Source organism: Mobula hypostoma, chromosome 10 (genome assembly GCF_963921235.1).
Source record: "Mobula hypostoma chromosome 10, sMobHyp1.1, whole genome shotgun sequence".
Lineage (NCBI taxonomy): Eukaryota > Metazoa > Chordata > Chondrichthyes > Myliobatiformes > Myliobatidae > Mobula > Mobula hypostoma.
The window spans coordinates 35,979,218-35,998,174 of NC_086106.1; the positions used below are offsets into that span (position 1 = coordinate 35,979,218).

The 18,957-nt window shown below is 45.9% G+C and overlaps 1 protein-coding gene and 1 pseudogene across 1 annotated transcript in view; one reads left to right on the forward strand and one right to left on the reverse strand.

Annotated features, from left to right (window-relative positions):
* The window catches only part of LOC134352508 (serine/threonine-protein phosphatase 2A 65 kDa regulatory subunit A alpha isoform-like), a 53,200-nt gene extending 36,580 nt beyond the window's left edge, over positions 1-16,620 (reverse strand). Inside the window, exons 1-6 of the mRNA XM_063059775.1 lie at positions 16,549-16,620; positions 13,859-13,949; positions 13,667-13,767; positions 10,057-10,289; positions 8,161-8,308; positions 5,153-5,308 (exon numbers count right to left, since the gene is read on the reverse strand). Coding sequence (XP_062915845.1) covers positions 5,153-5,308; positions 8,161-8,308; positions 10,057-10,289; positions 13,667-13,767; positions 13,859-13,949; positions 16,549-16,620 — 801 coding nt within the window. The remainder of the gene's footprint in view (positions 1-5,152; positions 5,309-8,160; positions 8,309-10,056; positions 10,290-13,666; positions 13,768-13,858; positions 13,950-16,548) is intronic.
* The window catches only part of LOC134352509 (serine/threonine-protein phosphatase 2A 65 kDa regulatory subunit A alpha isoform-like), a 54,333-nt pseudogene continuing 51,994 nt past the window's right edge, over positions 16,619-18,957 (forward strand).

Here is an 18,957-nt window from a genome sequence, read left to right on the forward strand (position 1 = left end):
GGCAGCCGGTAACTCTCTTTCATGATTCCACCAACTGTTTCCTCCAGCACCGCAAAATGTCCACCGGGGGGTACCTCGTGGGCCATGTTAAAAACCTCATCCCCATAACTCTTTTGCACCACCCCCCACTCCTCATCTGCGGATGCTGTACTTGATTTCCCTTTCTTCCTTAGCACTTCCTCATCCGCACAATAGCCTACTAGTTCCCTTGTCAAGGCTGTGTCAGAGAGAGCTGTCTCGGCCAAAACCATCAGCCCCTCGTCTCGCTCTTGCGTCTGCACAAATTCTTTCCTGGCTACTGCTACGTCCGTCCCAGCTCCCTCACTACCTCTTATCTCACTACACCCTGTCTCATACAAGGTTGGCAGAAATGTTTCAGCCAAATTCACCATCGCGGGCGGGGCCTCCATGCTGGCAGGCTGACCCGTCAATCTCACGACTGGGAACACGATTCCTCCGGCGATGTCATTACCGAGCAAGACTTCCACGTCTTTCATCGGTAATTCGGACCTCACCCCGATCGTGACTAGTCCAGAGACCAGGTTGCTCTGTAAATGTATCTGGTGCAAAGGGACTGACTCTGTCCCTTCCCCAACACCTTCGACCTCTACCTCCCCAGTCTGGGTCTCTGAGCTAAACTCTAATACACTCTTCAGTATTAGTGACTGACACGCTCCTGTGTCTCTCCAGATCCGTACTGGAACTGGTTTTAACCTCTCCTTCACTGACACCAGTCCGGCCGAGATAAACCTCTCGCGCCCTTCCTGGACTTTTTCAGACCTGTCCTTCCCTAGCGGTTCGCTTAACAGCTCAATACAGCCATTCAAAATTTCCGCTTTTCCTTTCCCCGTCTCCTTCCTTGGGGCAAAGCACCTGGACGCAAAGTGTCCGACTTTCCCACAATTATAACAGACGACCCCAGGAGACTTCCTACCAGACTGCTCCCGGTCTACCTTATCCTTTTCACTAGTCCCCGGCTTACTTTCTGACTTTTCCGGCGGACTCTCCCCGCCGTCCTGACTACCCTTCTGGTAGCCTTTACTCGGGGCAACCTTCATTTTATGCGTCAACGCATACTCATCCGCTAACTTAGCAGTTGCGGCTAACGTGGCTGCCTCTTTCTCATCGAGGTAGGGTCTCATACCCTCAGGGACACAACCTTTAAACTGCTCAATCAGAACCAGTTGCAGCAGTCTGTCATAATCCCCCTCTACCCCTTTCGAGGCGCACCAACGCTCACAATATGTTTGCATCTCACGAGCAAACTCCAAATACGTGCGGTCCCACCGCTTCCTCGCATTCCGGAACCTCTGCCGGTATGCCTCCGGGACCAACTCATAAATCCTGAGGATGGCCTCCTTCACCACCTCATACTTCTGGGCATCTTCCGGGGATAAAGCGGAGTAAGCTTGTTGGGCTTTCCCTTTCAGTACACTCTGAAGTAAGACAACCCACTTATCCCTCGGCCATTCCTGACTTATGGCCACTTTTTCGAAATGGAGAAAGTACCGATCCACATCGGTATCGTCAAATGGGGGAACCAGCCTAACCTCCTGGGTCGCCCGGAACCCTCCACCTTGGTTCGGCACGAGCCCCTGCTCGGCCCTTATCTTTAACTTCTCCAGCTCAAATTCCCTTTCCCTCTGTTTCTCCTCTCTCTCCAACTGTCTGTCCCTCTCTCTCTCTTCTCTCTCCAACTGTCTGTCCCTCTCTCTCTCTTCTCTCTCCAACTGTCTTTCTCTCTCTTGCCTTTCTACCTCTTTCTCTCTCTCCCGCCTTTCTAACTCTCTCTCTTTCTCCTGCCTTTCTAACTCTCTCTCTTTCTCCTGCCTTTCTAACTCTCTCTCTTTCTCCTGCCTTTCTAACTCTCTCTCTTTCTCCTGCCTTTCTAACTGCCGTACCCGGAACTCGTGCTCGAGTCTCAGTTTTTCAAGCTGTACCTGTACCGCGTCTCCAGCAGGTTTTTCAATAGACACCTCCCCCAGCTCACCTTGGGGAAACACACCTTTAGATACATAGTGCTCTACAATAGCTCTGTGTATCTCCTCTCTCCTCATTGTCGACTTCACCTTAGCAAGATTCACCCGTTTTGCCACAGCTATCAATTCCGATTTCCTGGCATCCTCTAATGCCTCCAAGGTCGGCGCCTTTATAAATTCCTCAACCTCCATTTCTGCTGTTTGTCTTTTCTTTCTTTCGGGAATTTTAACCCAATCAATTTACTCTGTCCCAAATTTAGCGTTCAAAATCGCGGACGAGAACCCCACTTATGTTACGTACCCCGTAACTGGGTTGCCAAACCAGCAGAAATGGATCACTCAGTTGGAGTCTGGAGTACTAGAACTAAGAAAGTTTTATTAAAGAAACAAGCAACACAGTAATCGAAAGGATAATAAATGCAACAGTTCAGTGATGATAAACACACATGTGCACAGAATTAAGATAACAGCATCAATCAAGCTCTATCGTTGTCTAGGGGTAAATGACCAATTTCAAAATGACTCAAAGTTCAGTCCAGTTTAGTAGTTCAGTTCGCAGTAATCGTTGCCATGGCGGTGGACAACGTGGGGGAAGAGAGAGATAGAATAGGAACAACTCATCATTCAGAACGGCTTCACTCACAGACCAGCGAGATGGCTCACAGACCAGCGGAATGGCTCACAAACAGCATTTGGGCGGGTCCTTGGTGATGTCACCTGAGGTCACCGACTGTGACCCCTCCTCCAGATGCGGTCGATCCTCTGCAGTGAACCCGGCACCCAGGCAAGGGCGGACACACACCGGGTTCCCGCTGATCGTACCTTTCCACCCTGTGCGTTGTTCGGTACTTCTCACCCACTCGTGAGAAGCACACCGCTTCCAGGGTCTCGTTACCTCGGGTGGCGTGTGTGTCTGTCTTAGCGAACCTGTCCCTTTTTATCCCCCTGCTGGGGTATCGCCTGTCCATCACTTCAAACAGTTCAGGGCTCAAAGGGGGGAGCCGCTCCAGACAGCTCTTCCTCCCACATCCCTTCATTACACATCTCCAGACGCTGCTCCATTGTTCCTTATCTCTCCTTCCCCTGAGGGCAGGTGGCAGACCAACTGCTGATGCCACTGATGCTAGCCCAGGCCAGCAAACATCTTAATTTTATGTGTATTCTCGTAACACTTCCCTCCGCTAGCCTGCAGGTCACCCTTGGGCAAGGTGTAGCACCTGCTTAGCCAAGCCCACCCCCCAATCAGGGTCACGTGAAGCTATGGGGTAAGAGGAAAGAAACCCAGAGAAATGTTGCCATTGTGTTCAGATGTTTATCAATGAGTGGATACCCCATGCTCTGGTAAAGAAATAAATGAGTGCGGAGAAAAAGGGAATGGTTAGATAAATGGTCTCCATTTAGAAGCAGCAATCTTTAGTGTTACCCAGGTAGAACAGCTGTAATGATCTATCCTTGATAGTATATCCACAGATAAACCAGCTGCTTCAGTACAGATTTTACACTCATACAGAACAGAAAGATTTAATCTCAATGCTTTGGGGTGGGACCAGAATTTCTTGGCTTTCAGAGACGGAATTTTAAATTTTTAAAGAAAGGCAAAGTTGAGAAAATATTGTCGTCGATGGCTCTGAATCCGAAAGTATGGTACACAGACAACAACGTGAGCAATTGTAATCAGCTAGTTTCTCAGGTCAAAAAAACAACTAAATAATGTTATTTAATCATTAAATAATGTTTCTTAATTGTTAAATAATGTTAACCTGATCCTTATTGTTTGCAATTAACCTGTGTAGGCAATGTGCCTTTATTTTGAGGATTTGGATTACACTGTGGTGAGAAAAGCACGGAGATTTCAGTAGATCCGAGTGTTTTCCCAGGCTAGGAAAGTCTAAGACTAAAGGGCATAGATTTAATTGGAGACACAGAACAGAACAAGCTGTTCCAGCCCTTCAAACTGCACCGCCAGTAAGCCACCAACTTGTGCAACAATCTACAATGACCCTTTAACCTACTAACCGGAATGCTTTTGGACTGTGCGAGGAAACCGGAGTACCAGGAGGAACCTGAGGCAACAAGGTTTTATACTGAGAACAAAGACCATCTGCTTCAAAAACTGTAAACACACAGGAGATTCTGCAGATGCTGGAAACTTAGCACAAAATACTGGAGGAGCTCAGCAGGCCAGGCAGCATCTATGGAAATGAAATAAACAGTCCATGTTTCGGGCCGAGACTGCTCTTCAGGGCTATAAATCTGCTGATGACACAACTATTTTTGGCAGAATTTCAGATGGTAACAAGGAGCCGAAGAGGGGTGAGATAGATCAGCTGGTTGAGTGGTGTGGCAACAATCTGGCACTTGTCAGTAAGACCAAGGAACTGATTGTGGACCACAGGAGGGTGAAGTTGAATCACCACCTCCCTACACCATACCCGGTCTGTGTGAAGTCAGCAGTGGGAAGGAACCAGCGAGGTCCAGTCCATCAAAAGTTTTAAGCAGCATTTAATTAATGCACTACATCACAAAATTTATCACAATGACTGTAAAACCAAGGAACTGATTGTAGACGTCAGGAAGGGGAAGTCAAGGGAACACACATCAGTCCTAATCAAGGGGACTGTGGAAAGGGTGAGTAGTTTCAAGTTCCTGAGTGTCAAAGTCTCTGAGGATCATCCTGGCTTTTCGACCTTTCAGCTCATTTTTAAACAGAACTGAAGTTCCCCTTAACTTCCTCCAGTCAAAAGTGAAAAATATCAGTGTCATCAACCTGTGCACGTGCTGAATCCCCAGATCCCTGGCACTATGCCAACAAGTTTGTTCTAAACCCCTGTCACAGGATTATCCTTCAGATACACTGAAAAAGATCTGAGCTCAATTCAGACCAACTTTGTTCTATTTCAGATCCATGTTTAAAAACAGGCTAATTAAATGAATCTGGAAAGAAATCTCAGCACCGTTTGGCATGTCAGTCAATTATATTAAAAATACGCAGGTGCATGATTTAATGATTTTTTAAAACTATATTCGAGGAACTAATCGTGTTTTCATGACTTTTGACAGAATCAGAAGGGATTCCAGCTGGAACAGAAAACTTAAAGACTAGTTTTAAAACATAAATGCACCATATCATCATACCAAAGAGATGCACTTTGTGCTTTAGCAATAACACGTACTTCAGAAAATTTGTCTGCCACCACATAGCGAACACGCCAGGATTTATCGTCCACTGCCTGCCGGAGGGTCGGCATCACCAACGCTTCCAGGTCTTCCTGGGGCAGCAGCTGGGCTATGCTCACACAAGCCTCAACTGCCAACAGCCTCACCGAATCCTGTGAAAAAGATGTTCAAACCGGGTTTGAGATGGTTCTTCATTAAAACACAAAATTAATTTTCTGAAGTTAATATTTGGAAGAACTAATCTCATCAAAAAAATCATAAAAATAAATACTGACAATATAACAATTGTTTCCCAGATGATATCCATCAGATCACCTAGAACGTAGCAACAGGTTTCATTACTTTGCAATGTGTGCTGGAATCTTCCCAGGATACAAGTACTGGAATGGAGATTTGGAGTGTATCAACATGCAACCTTTGATGGAAGCGTTCCTTGGATTAGTATATCAGCAAATGTCATGACAGTGCAAAAATTTATTGATGAATCAATTTTCTTTCTCCTGCTCTTGAAGCACCACTCTCTGCTGAGTGAATCTCCAAGCTAATCACCCAAGTGGTGACTTTTCACCGCAGGATGCAGGAGCTGAATTAGGCCATTTGGCCCATCGAGTCTGCTCTGCCATTTCATCATGGTTGATGCATTTCACCCTCAGCCCAATCTCCTGCCTTCTCCCCATATCCCTTCATCGAAACATGGAAATCTACAGCACATTACAGGCCATCCAGCCCCAAAGTTGTGCCGACCAAGTAACCTACTCGAGAAACTGCCCAGAATTTCCCTACCGCATAGCCCTCTATTTTTCTAAGCTCCATGTACCTATCTAAGAGTCTCTTAAAAAACCCTACTGTATCCATCTCTACCACCTTTGTTGTCAGTGCATTCCACACACCCACCACTCTCTAGGTGAGAAACTTACCTCTGACGTCCCCCCTATACCTACTTTCAAGCACCTTAAAACTATGCCCCCTCATGTTAGCCATTTCAGCCCTGGGAAAAAGCCTCCGGCTATCCACACGATTAATGCCTCTCATCATCTTATACGCTTCAACCAGGTCACTTCTCATGCCCTGACTAATCAAGAATCTATCAACCTCTCTGCCCTGAATATACCCAATGACTTCTCCTCTGTGACAATGAATTCCACAGATTCTCTGGATAAGGAAATCCTTCCTCATCTCCACTCTAAATGGACAAACCTCTGCTCTGAGATTGCTTCCTCTGGTCTTAGGCTGTCCCACCATAGAAAACATCCTCCCCATATCCACTCCGGACGCCTTTCAGTATTTGACAGGTTACAATGAGATCCCTACCCCTCATTCTTCTGATTTCAAATGAGTACAGGCACAGAGTCATCGAACGCTCCTCGTACGACAAGCCTTTCAATCCTGGACCTTTCAATCACTATCGTGACTCTCCTTTCAACCCACTCCTGTCTTGGCACACCCTTTGTTAGATAAGGGGCCCAAAACTACCTTCAATATTCCAAGTGAAGCCTTATAAAATGTGAACATTACATCCTTGTTTTGATATGCCAGCCATCATTGGTGGGGTCTGAACTTGGAGCAAGTGTGAACATCTCCTTGGCTACAGATGTGAAGGTTTATTTCCAGGAGTCACTGGACAGTAACCAGAAGATAAGCTTACTCAACACCAAGGAGCACACGTCCAACCGTTAACCAGAAGCTAGGTGAGGGTCAAAGTGTCCATCCCAGCTCCCCTTCAGCGTACCATTACTGTACGACTCTGGCTCCTTAGTACACGAGGATACTGCGGACTGCGTCAAGCCTTTTGCCCGGGATACTTTACGTTGGAGGAATATGAAAGGACACACACTGATTAAACAGTTCGCTCTTCAGGCAAAAGCCTCAAGATAACCACCTTCTTGGAGGAGCATCTCCAGCTGGAGTACTGGAATGGTGTAATCATGCCGATAGATTGACAGGCACCACTTCCATCTGCTGTGGTTAAAGGAACTTTATAAAGCAGGGGCTCCCAACCTGGGGCCCCTCGGTTGATGGTAGGGGGCCGATGGCGTAAAAGAGGGATGTGAACCCCGGTTAGAAAGGTGAACAGATGGTGCAGACTACGACAACAGAAACTTTGCAAGCAGGAAGTGGCATTAACAAGGCGTAGCATATTGAGTACGTAGACATATTAACCGGATGCAACTCAGTTCTTTGCCACGGACACACCATCCGTACTAATCTTTCCCACCTCCAGCTCATCCATACAGTAAAATGCAAGCGGTAATGTGGCGGGGGGGGTGTGAAATCATGCAATTGCTCCAGTGAGCGGAATGACAGACAGCCTGTTACCGGAATGAGCCAAGTACTCTCCGTTATTTCACACACTGCCATGACGTGTGGGATACAGAGGCTCCTCAGTACAAGCAATTGATACACACGTGACATAAAGCGAAGGTTACAGCAGCAGCTTCAGCAAGATAAATCATGACAAGCCATGGGGAATAAGATCACCTTTCTTCCACTATAATCCACGCTTCCCTCATCCACGTCACCTGCATTCCCACCCGACAAGCCTTTCCAGCGCATCAGTGTCTGTAGCCCCCACCACCCACAATAGACTCCTAGACTAATCTCAATCCTCCGCTATCTGCAAGGGGTCTCTGCCACTAATCACACCCCCCTTCCCCCACCCCACCCTTCAGGTTTCCACAGGGTTCGCTCTCCACGCCACTCATTCATCCTCGCCGCTCTCCCCGAAAGCAAGACAAGGTCTACACTCGCCCATTTGCCTCCGTTCAGGGCTGCAAACAGTTCTTCAGGCGAAGCGGTGCTTTCCTCTCGGGGCTATTCGCTGTATCTGGAGCTCCTGCCGTGGCCTGCTCGACATCGGCGGACCAACACAGATGGGGTTGGGGGTGGGGGCTTCTTCATCGAGCACCTTCTCTGGGTCCGCTGCGACAGCCGGGGTATCCCAGTGGCCACCCACTTCAATTCGACTTCCCGCTGCCACACCAGTGTCTGCTCTACAACTACATACCTGCTCATCAGAAGCCAGGGAAGTGAAGAGGGGTATAATGTCACTTTTCAAAAACTCCAGCTCCAGAACCTTTGCAAATTCACCCAACTTTGATGCTGCTGCCTGGCGGACCACTGGTGTGTCATCTGAGCACAAGCTGTGGAAAAGTCTGCAGAAAAAATAAAATTAAAGGTCACATAGGAGTAGTCGCCCATTGTTGCAGAACTTAACAATTCGCAAGCAGAAATACAAGCACTAAAAATTGACATTTTTGTAATTAATGTTTCTAAATCAGAAGCTACTAAAATATTTTGCTAAACCCATCATCATTATGTGCTGTGTCATATGCTATGGGTGGTCACGGTCTTTCCATGACCCTGATTGTTCTCCATAAAGTTTTCTACAGAAGTGGTTTGTCATTTCCGCCTTCTGGGCAGTGTGTGTCTTTACAAGGTGGCTGACCCCCAGCCCATTATCAATACACTTCAGAAACTGTCTACCTGGCGTCAGGGGTCGCATAACCAGGACTTGTTATCTGCACCGGCTGCTCATCCACCACCTGATCCCATGGCTTCACCTGACCCTGATCGGGGCGGTGGTATCGAAGCAGGTGCTACACCTTGCCCAAGGGTGGCCTGCAGACCAGCAGAAGGAAGCCTTACACCTCCTTTGGTAGAGACGCATCTCCACCACACCACCCAAACATCCAATATTTTGTGGTATTCAGATTATATCCTGAGAAATACTTCAAGATAGCAACAGAATATAGAAATTTACTGCACATTACAGGCCCTTCAGCCCACAATGTCGTGCCGACCACGTAACCTACTCTAGAAGCTGCCGAGAATTTCTCCACCATACAGCCCTCTCTTTTTCTGAAACAACTGACTGTATCTGAAAGTTTACACAAATGACGCCACAAAAAATTTTAATTCAGGGAGTAAAGGGGCTGGAACTGAAACCCAGATGTGAGACTCCTGCACTTGGAGCAGAACAGAGCCATTGGTTGTGGACTGCAGGTGCACACAGTTACCAAAGCAACCTTCTCGTCCGACAAAAGTCAAACACCTCTGAACAAGTGAAATCCTCTGTGCGCCACATTAATCAAAATGGCCCTGAAGCAGAGCAACAGGCTTGACAAGACACGGCTCTCGAAAAGAGCACTCCTTTGGAAATGACAAGGCCACTTCAATCACACAGCCAAGAGTAAGTGATGAGCACCACTCGACTATGATGCACCTCGGCTTTTGCTCCTTTCTCACTAAAAACACACACAAAGCCTTCAGTTTATGTCATTAAAAACAAAAATGCCGCACTTTCTGTGCTGTTTTGGGGCTGATTATTCTCTAAACTAGAAACTTCTACCCACTCAGTTAAAACAAGGTCCCGTCCACCATGGTGGTAGCATCTTATCGCCAATAAAACCAAATTATACCGAAATTGGGTGGCAGGAAGGAAATCCGTCCCTGCCAAAGGAGGTGTAAGGCACTCCTTCCCTCCACTGGCCTGCAGGTCACCCTAGGGCAAGGTGTAGCACCCGCTTAGCCTCCCCGATCAGGGCTACGTGAAGCCGTGGGAGCAGGTGGTGGACGGTTGTATGAGTAGCAGGTGCAGATCTCAACTCCTGACACTGAAACCAGGCAGACAGTCTCTGAAGCGTATTGATAATGGGCTGGGGGTCACCCGTCTTGTAAAGACACACGCTGCCCAGAAAGAAGGCGATGGCAAACCACTTCCGTAGAAAACTTCGCCAAGAACAATCATGTCCACGGAAAGACCCACGATCGCCCACACCATACGACACGGTACATAATGAGCGATACTACAGGATGTAGATTTTCTACAATAATACTGTAATATTCCCAGCTAACTTCGCTCATGTTCATCTGCAGCATTCCAAGGAAGGAAAGTACTTACTGACGCAGCTCGGCCTTTACAGAGCTGGATACCCGAGGGTAGCAGACACTGAAAAGGCTGCATGCCGAAGTCCTGGACGTGAACCGGTCACCACAAGTCAGGCGCTTGACCAGTGGCACAAAGTGGACTTCTAGGTCTGCAGGAGAGTGCTCGTGGGAGATGGCTCGCAGTGAATCGATGGCTTTATCTCGTACTACCGATTTTTCCACCGTTGCCAGGTTCTCCAAGGGAGGCTGATTAGTGGGAAAGAATTAAACTGAAACACATCTTCTTTTTACTCTACTTCTAAGAAACACAATATTTAGAAACAATCTTTAAGATAAATTCTTAAATTGCTGAGAATTAGGAATTCTCAGAAAGAAAATGAGACAGAGAAACATTTAAAGGCAGAAGAATATAGAGCCGTGCTGGAGGACAAAGCACAAACTCCCAAAAACTGTATAAATGAAAGGACATATTTTCTCAATCACAGAAATTCCCAAGGTTCCTAACCAGAAAACACTGTACTAAAATTAAATAAATGGAAATTACACTGACACATTCTGAATTATCAGTAATTACTATTTCATCTTCAAATTAATTACCAATAATTGTTCATCCTATGAGGTTTTAATATGCAAATAAACATGAAGCTGCCTGTCATAATAATTTTGCCAAAGTTTGAGGGAAGTCCATGGTCATCCACTTTGTTAGAAGAAATAAAAAGTGTTAACTACTTTCTAAATTGGGAGAAAGTTCAAGAATCCGAGGTGCAAAGGGACTTGGGAGCCCTCGTGCAGCATTCACTAAAGGTTAACTTGCAGGCTGAGGAAGGCAAATGCAATGTTAGCAGTCATTTCGAGAGGACTAGAATATAAAAGCAGGGATGTAATGTTAAGGCTTTATAATGTATTGGTGAGGCATCATTTAGAGTATTATGAGGAGATTTGGGCCCCTCATGTAAGAAAGGAGGTGCTGACATTGTGCAGAGTTTAAAGGAGGTTCACAAAAATAATACTGGGAATGGAAGGCTTGTCACGTGAGGAGCATTTGATGGCTCTGGGCCTGTACTCGCTGGAGTTCAGAAGAATGAGAAGAGACCTCATTGAAACCTATCAAATGTTGGAAGGTCTGAATAGAGTGGATGTGGACAGGATGTTTCCTATGGCGGGGGAGTCTGAGGCTGGAGGACGCAGCCCCAGAACAGAGGGATATCCTTTCAGAATGAAAATGATGAGGAATTTCTTTAGCAAGAGGGTGGTGAATATGTGGAATTCTGTGCCACAGGTGGCTGTGGAGGTCAAGTCATTGGGTATATTTAAGGCAGAGATTGATAGGTTCATGGCATCAAAGGTTACTGGGAGAAGACTGGGGAGTGGGGCAGAGGAGGGGAAAAAAGGATCAGCCATGATTGAAAGACAGATTGATAAGACTCTTGATTAATCGCAGCATGAAAGGATACAGGAAGAAGGCAGGACATTGGGGCTGAGAGGGGAAAATGGATCGATGGGCCAAATAGCCTAACTCTGCACCTATATCTTATGGAACTATTCAAACAACAACTGTGCCCATGTTTCAGTTTAGAGTTGCAGGCACCACAGGGGCTCTGAGAAAACGTTTCTGAATTGCTATTTTCTATAATACAAAGCCATGCCATCTCAGCGTTCTTCAAGAAACACTGCTGAAAAGTTTGTGATATTTTATATACAGCTCCTACCCACACATGAGCGAATTGGATTCCTTCCGTAAATGCTTTAAGAATTCTCTGCCTGTACTCGCAGGTAATTTTACACAAAAAGAAAACATTTTTGAAAGGAGTATCAATACAAAAAGAATGCACACACTCTACACTCAACATACTGAACGCTGGAATGTCTAATTTGGAACCACTGCAAACAATAAAGTAAAACATCGAACAGTACAGTACAGAAACAGGCCATTCGGCCCACAATGTTGTGCTGAACCAGCTAAAAAGAAAATCAAAAACCACCAAGAACTAATCCCTCCTACCTACACAATGTCCATCTCCCTCCATCTTTCTTATACACATGTGCCTATCCAAAAATCTCTGAAAAGCCTCTACCATCATACCAGTCAATGTATTCCAGGCATCCACCACTCTGATGGCAAAAAAACTTACCCCTCACATCCCCCTTGAACCTACCTACCCACTCTCACCTTTAATGCATACCTCTGGTATTAGACATTTAAATCCTGGGAAACAGATACTCCTCTCTACTTTATCTATGCACATGCTTCTCATAATCTTACAAACCTCTAGCAGATCTCCCCTCAGCCTCCAGCGCTTCAGAGAAAACAACATAAGTTTATCCAGCTCTCATGATCGCATGTCCTCTAAACCAGGCAACATTCTGGCGAACCTCTTCCACATCGACCCCAAAGCCCCAACATCTTTCCTACAGTGGGACAATCAGAACTGCATGCAGTACTCCAGACGTGGCCTACCCAGAGTCTGATAAAGTTGCAGCACTTCCTCTAAAGCAGGCAGCATCCTGGTTAAACCTCATTGATCGAGCTACTTTGGTGGTTCCATAAATTGATTTCATTATTTTAATTCTGAATTGTCCTATGATGAACTGATCACTGAAAATCATTTTAATTTGAACTATGCCCTGTAATAGCCTAAGGCCCTCGTTATTTAATTTCAGAATCTTGTTCCCCATTACGGGTATTTAAAAACAATACAAGTATGTTATTTTAAATAAATATTTAATGCATAGGACCATTGCATCTGGGCATTAACATCTGTGTTTTGTTTCCCCCGGTTGGGCTCATGTTGAACGTATATTTGGTCAATACAGAGCAGAGGTTTCAGTGTTCGGGGGACGGTATCAGTCCGTGTATGTTTTCCAACAGGCTGCGTGGGTGAACCTGGATCAGGGGTAAAGTAACTACACTTCACTGTAGCAATTCTCAATGATACACCCCTCCAATATTTCAACCAGGTCCTGAAGAAGGGTCTCGGCCAGAAACATCGACCGCTTACTCTTTTCCAGAGACGCTGCCTGAGCTGCTGAGTTCCTCCAGCGTTTTGTGAGAGTTGCTTTGGATTTCCAGCATCTGCAGACTTTCTCCTGCCTACAAATATGTTGGGTGGCATCTGCCTCAAAGATTTTATTGCAAACAATAAAAGCAGAGAGGGTTCTGTATGTGTCCATTCACCCCTCATTCAAGCAACCCATCATAACAAAGAAAGATTACAGGGACATTGCCAGGTCTGGAGGACCTGAGTTATATGGAAAGATTGAATATGTTAGGACTTTTTTTACTTGGAACATAGAAGATTGCAAAGAGATATGACAGAAGGAGACAAGATTATGAGGGGTTTAGATAGGGTAAATGCAAGCAGTCATTGTCCACTGAGGTTGGATGAGACTGCAGCTGGAGGTCATGGGTTAAGGGTGAAAGGTGAAATGTTTAAGGGGAACATGTGCTGAACTTTTCTATGACTCATTATTAAGTCATTTACTTTATCATTGCCTCTGGAACCCTGCTGCTTTGAGAATCATCTTCTGGAAATTAACCTTTATTAAGACAGTAATACCACTTCAATGGCATTAACCGTGTGACCGTCCTGTGCAGTGCTTTGTAAATGTACGTCCGCTCTTACCAGCAAACAGTGAACATACTCCGGTCCGCCAACGAGCACCGTGAAGCTCCCTAGTTGCTCCGCTAATGCCAGCAGTGCCTCGTCTTCATCGAAAATGGTGTCTGCATCGAGACGAGAAATCAGTGGCAAGGCGACTCTGAGGGGCGATTGTTCAAACCGAGGCAGCCCAACCACACGCAGCTTTGTACCTACCAGTCAGAAGTGGGAGCAGCTCATTCTGGGTACGCTCTACCCCCAAGGCCAAGGCAGTTGTGGACAGTTGCTTTATGTTGTTCAACCGTAACTGGGGAAAGGAAAGAAATGAAATTGATCAATGCCATCCAACCCTGAACAAAAAAAGATATTTTGCTTAAAATATGCTACAATCAAAAATACACCACGAAGTGCCCCTTGTAACAATTAAATGCAGGTAATGGCGAACAGAACAGAAACCCATAGCAGAAAGCATTATTTCCAGAGCAGAGTGAGGTTATAGTTGTGACAGAAAGATTGGATCTCATGATTCAGCGATTCAATCCATTTCTTGCTTGGGCATTGTTGTGTATGTGGCCGGGTTACACAATAAAACTATAAATAAAAATGCTGGAGACTGGAGCTAAGTTAACAGGGTTTTTCACTGACGGAACCCGAACTGAACACAGATATACAGATCAATACGCGCCTAATAGCGCATGTTCAATAACGCGTTACTACACAATAAAATAGTCCCATGTTATACAGTAGGCTATACGGTACAGGCATAATTCATTAGTACAGTTGATGAGGTTCAGTAATAACACTGGCCACTCCACTGGGCATCGCACAACATTATTCTCGTCAGCACAAGTCCTGAGCCCAGTCATTAAATGGTTTCTCTTTCTACAGATGCTGAGCCTCTGCTTTGGACATCCATTTCCATGAATACAGGACCATAATTCACTGAACGTGGTGCCATGGGTAGATATGGTCATGAAGAAAGCTTCTGGCACCTTGGCCTTCATAAATCAAAATAAGTTTGGATGTTATGTTGAAATTCTATAAGACAGTAGTAAGACCTAATTTGGAGTGTCGTGTGCACTTTCAGCTGCCTACCCACAGGAAAGATGTCAGTAAAGTTGAAAGAGTACAGAGAAGATTTATAAGGATGGTGCCAGGACTGGAGGACCTGAGTTATGAGGGAAGATTGAATAGGTTAGGCCCTTATTCCTTGGTACATAGAAGATTGAGAGGAGATTTGACAGAGGTATGAGGGATCTAGGGTAAATGCAAGCAGATTTTTGCCACTTAGGTTGGGTGGTACTACAACCAGAGGCCATGGTTTGAGAGTGAAAGGTGAGAGGTTTAAGGGGAACATGAGGGGGAATTTCTTCACTCAGAAGGTGGTGAGAGTGTGGAATGAGCTGCCAGTGCAAGTGGTGGATGCGAGCTCGATTGAATTGACTTTATTACCAACATCCTTCATACACACGAGTAAAAATCGTTATGTTACATCTCCGTCTAAATGTGCAATTTATGATAAATAGTATGTATGTATGGTTCTCAGTAATGTTAACTGCTAAGGCTATTAAAGTGGCTTCTCTGTAATGTTAACTGCTGATGTAATAGTTTCTCTGTAGCTGCGATATTTGGGTTTTAACAGGGAACTAACCAAATGAGAGACACATTATTCTATCTTGTTTGTCTGGGAACTGAGTTTTTGCGGTTTTTCGGTCAAGGTGAGTGAGGAGGTAGAACGAGTGCAGGGAGTGCTCGGTGATCACCGGACGGAGTCTACGGGAATTTGAGGGTCCGGAGGTTGGCAACGTTTCGGCGGAGGTCATATAAGGAGGAACACCGGAGGCGTGAGCTCCAACGATTTTTGTGCACAAACTGTTAACTTTAACAAGAGTGGCGTCTTTGTCTTTTATATTTGGTTTCTCTACTAACCACACAACAAAATAAGAGTTATAAAGTGTAATCATTTAATAGCTAGATAGAATTGGGGACCACGTGGCTGAGGCCCCAGACTGTGAGTACTCTGCGCTCATTCTTGGGGTTCTGTGGTTGGTATCGGAGATCCGTGAAGGGCTACCCAAAGTGAGTCACCCCTTGAACCAGCTTCAGTGTGGTTACCCTCCCTTGGGGAAGAAAGGGAAAGGGAAAAGGGGACGGGAGGTTGGAGAATATCTAAACCCATCAGAGCCCTTTCGACAGATGCAAAATGCGAGGAGGCTTTTCAATCGCTGAAAGAGTTGCTGACCCAGGCACCGGTGCTGGCTTTTGCAGAGCCCCGACTACCGTATGTTGTATCAGGATCAGGGCACCGGGTTGAGGCCTGTGGTGTTCGTCAGCTGGAGTTTGTTACCCTCCGAGAGAAACTCTCCCACCCACAAGTTGGAATTTGTGGCATTGAAATGGGCAGTGGTGGATAAGCTGAGTGACTGTCCCTCTGGGGCCAAGTTTGAGGTGAGGACGGACAACAATCCGCTCACTTACATCCTGACCTTGGCGAAACTGGATGCCACAGGTGGTTGGCGGCCTTGTCGGTATATGATTTCAGCCTGAAGTACCGGCTGGGAGCCGGAACATTGATGCAGATGCTTTGTCCCGACGGGTGCATGAGGGACTGGACATGGACGAGGAGTGGGAGAGTGTTCCTGCCCCTGGGGTGAAGGCCATGTGTCAGTTTGCCATCACCGTGAAGGCCGAGGAAAAGGAAAGGGCGGATCGAGCAGTGGATCATTTGGGGGCTTCTGATGATGCCCTACCTCCAGTTTACTGTAACCTGACTGTTCTGAAGACCAAGCAGCTGCCGGAATTGAGTTCTGGAGGAGTGGCAGCTGCTCAGTGAGGTGATCCGGGCACTGGCACTATTTGGTATGTATTTGGAAAGGGGGATATGGCGCAGGCGGAGAAGACAAAACCAGCTTCAGTGCCTCCATTACTGAGAGAATAGCCTCGTTTGAAGTTAAAGAACCAAATTTTATACTGGCCATGTCAGCCCCGGACCGACCTCGGCGTTGCCAGCTGGTACTGCCTGAGAAGTATCGGAGCATTGCGTTGAGGTCTCTTCATGATGATTCTAGACATTTGGGGGTGGAAAAGACCTATGGATTGCTCAAAGACCGGTTTTACTGGCCCTGAATGAAGTTGGAGGTTGAAGAGTACTGCAAGTCGTGCATTCGCTGCATACGCCGGAAGACACTGCCTGTGCAGGCAGCTCCTTTGTCATACCTGCAGAGTGCAGGTTCCTGGACCTGGTGTGTATGGATTTCCTGTCTATAGAACCCGATGCCAGCAACACGGCCAATGTCTTAGTCATCACGGACCACTACACTGGATATGCTCAGGCTTTTCCTATCAAGGACCAGAAGGCGACTACGGTGGCAAAAGTGTTATGGGAGAAGTATTTCGTGCATTATGGCCTTCCCCAGGCGGATACATAGTGAGCAGGGACGGGACTTCGAGAGTAGACTCATCTATGAGTTACTGGGCATGCTGGGAGTTGAGAAATTGAGGACCATGCCCTATCACCTGCAGGTCAATCCCCAGCCTGAGAGGTTTAAGCTTGGGACCCTGGAGATCAGCAAGGAGAGCAGGTGGAGTTAACATCTCGGGCATCTGGTTCACTGTACCCGAAAGGAAGCTACTGCGTACACGTCATATGCAGGAAGCCAAGGCGTTACTAGTGAAGGCTTGAAACATGGATTGTCCCATGTAACTGCTGAAAAGGCATGTTTAATTGGGGCCCATGCAACTGTCCGAGGCTACACCTTTGGTTTGGAGAAAGTGGGAGAAACCTAAGTCAAACTTGAGAGTAAGAACTAGTTCTACCAGTTGAGGAAAGATGGTGATGAAGGGGAACTGATGAGGTCTGTTGTCTAGAAAGAAGCAGAACTTTAAGGACTTCCTGGAAGGGGATGAAAATGTATAAACACTAAACCCATAGTGAAAATAATGTGATCTGGGCCAAGCAACTGAAAGTGATTGAAGTGATGGAGAGATTACAGACCAGAGAATGTTCTAAGTGTCGGTTGCCAGAAAAACATTGGCAAGAACTCGAGGAAGAACACTTCCTACTTCTTTTTAAAATTAGGACTACATTATTTGTTACACTGATAAAACCAGACAGGCTTCCGGTTACCATTGCATCTCTATTGGTAGAGTAATCCTTCAATACCGTACCATATGAATAGCCTGGATTGTGGGACTCCAGGTCGGTCTTACAAGAGATATTGTTAAGCCTGGAAAACTGCAGCTATGGAGGAAAGATTGGATAAGTTTGGGTTGTTTTCTAGTCTTGAGATATATAAAATTGGGAGGATTAAATGGCAGAAATGAGAAGGGCTTATTTCCTGAACAGGGGGACTAAAAAACTGAGGTCCATAGTAACTGCTAGTAGTATTAAAAGTATTTTCACTCAGAGGATGGTAGAGGGATCTGAAATACTTCCAAGGCATAAATTCCCCTCATATTTAAAAAGTAGCTGAATATCTGAAGAGCTGTGATCAACTGGGCTACAGAGCCTGAGGTAGGACGTGGAATTAGAATGGGTAGCTCTTTTCTTGACCATCACAGATGCAATTCCCAACATATTTATTTTTATGGTTCTATGAGCTTGGCTTAGGAAATAGGCAGGTAGGTTTTATTTTTAGAAACACAATTTAGTTGTTCAACTAATTTTTAAAAGTGTTTATACTTGTAAACTTTCAATTTAAAAGACTTTTCTTTTATCAAGTGTTTTTGGAATGTGTCATCTCAGGTGTTTACAGAGAGAACATTTTGAGATGCAGACGTCCCCTTTTTAACAATGCAACTCAATGACACATTAGATCCTTCACCCTCAGGAAGCGATTTCCAGCTCGTTTCAGATTCAGTCCAGAGCTAGGCACACGGAATCAGGCAGAATTTGTGAAAAGAAAAGCAGTCTACAATGTCGATCTGCGATCCTTTGTCACTGCAAAATTCCAAAGACAATATGATATTTATCTGCCAAGCTCTTAAGCTCAAAATTAGTTTTCTGCTTTTTGTTTTCAGGACTGAATCTGTAAAGAGCTGGAAATCGCTACCTGAGGGTAAAGGATCTAATGTGTAAAAAAATCGTTGGAGCTCACGCCTCTGGTGTTCCTCCTTAAACGACCTCCGCCGAAACGTTGTCAACCTCGGGACCCTCGAATTCCCGTAGACTCCGTCCGGTGATCACCGAGCACTCCCCGCACTCGTTCTACCTCCTCACTCGCCTCGACCGAAAACCCGCAAAAACTCGGTTCCCAGACAAACAAGATAGAATAACGTGTCTCTCATTTGGTTAGTTCCCTGTTAAAACCCAAATA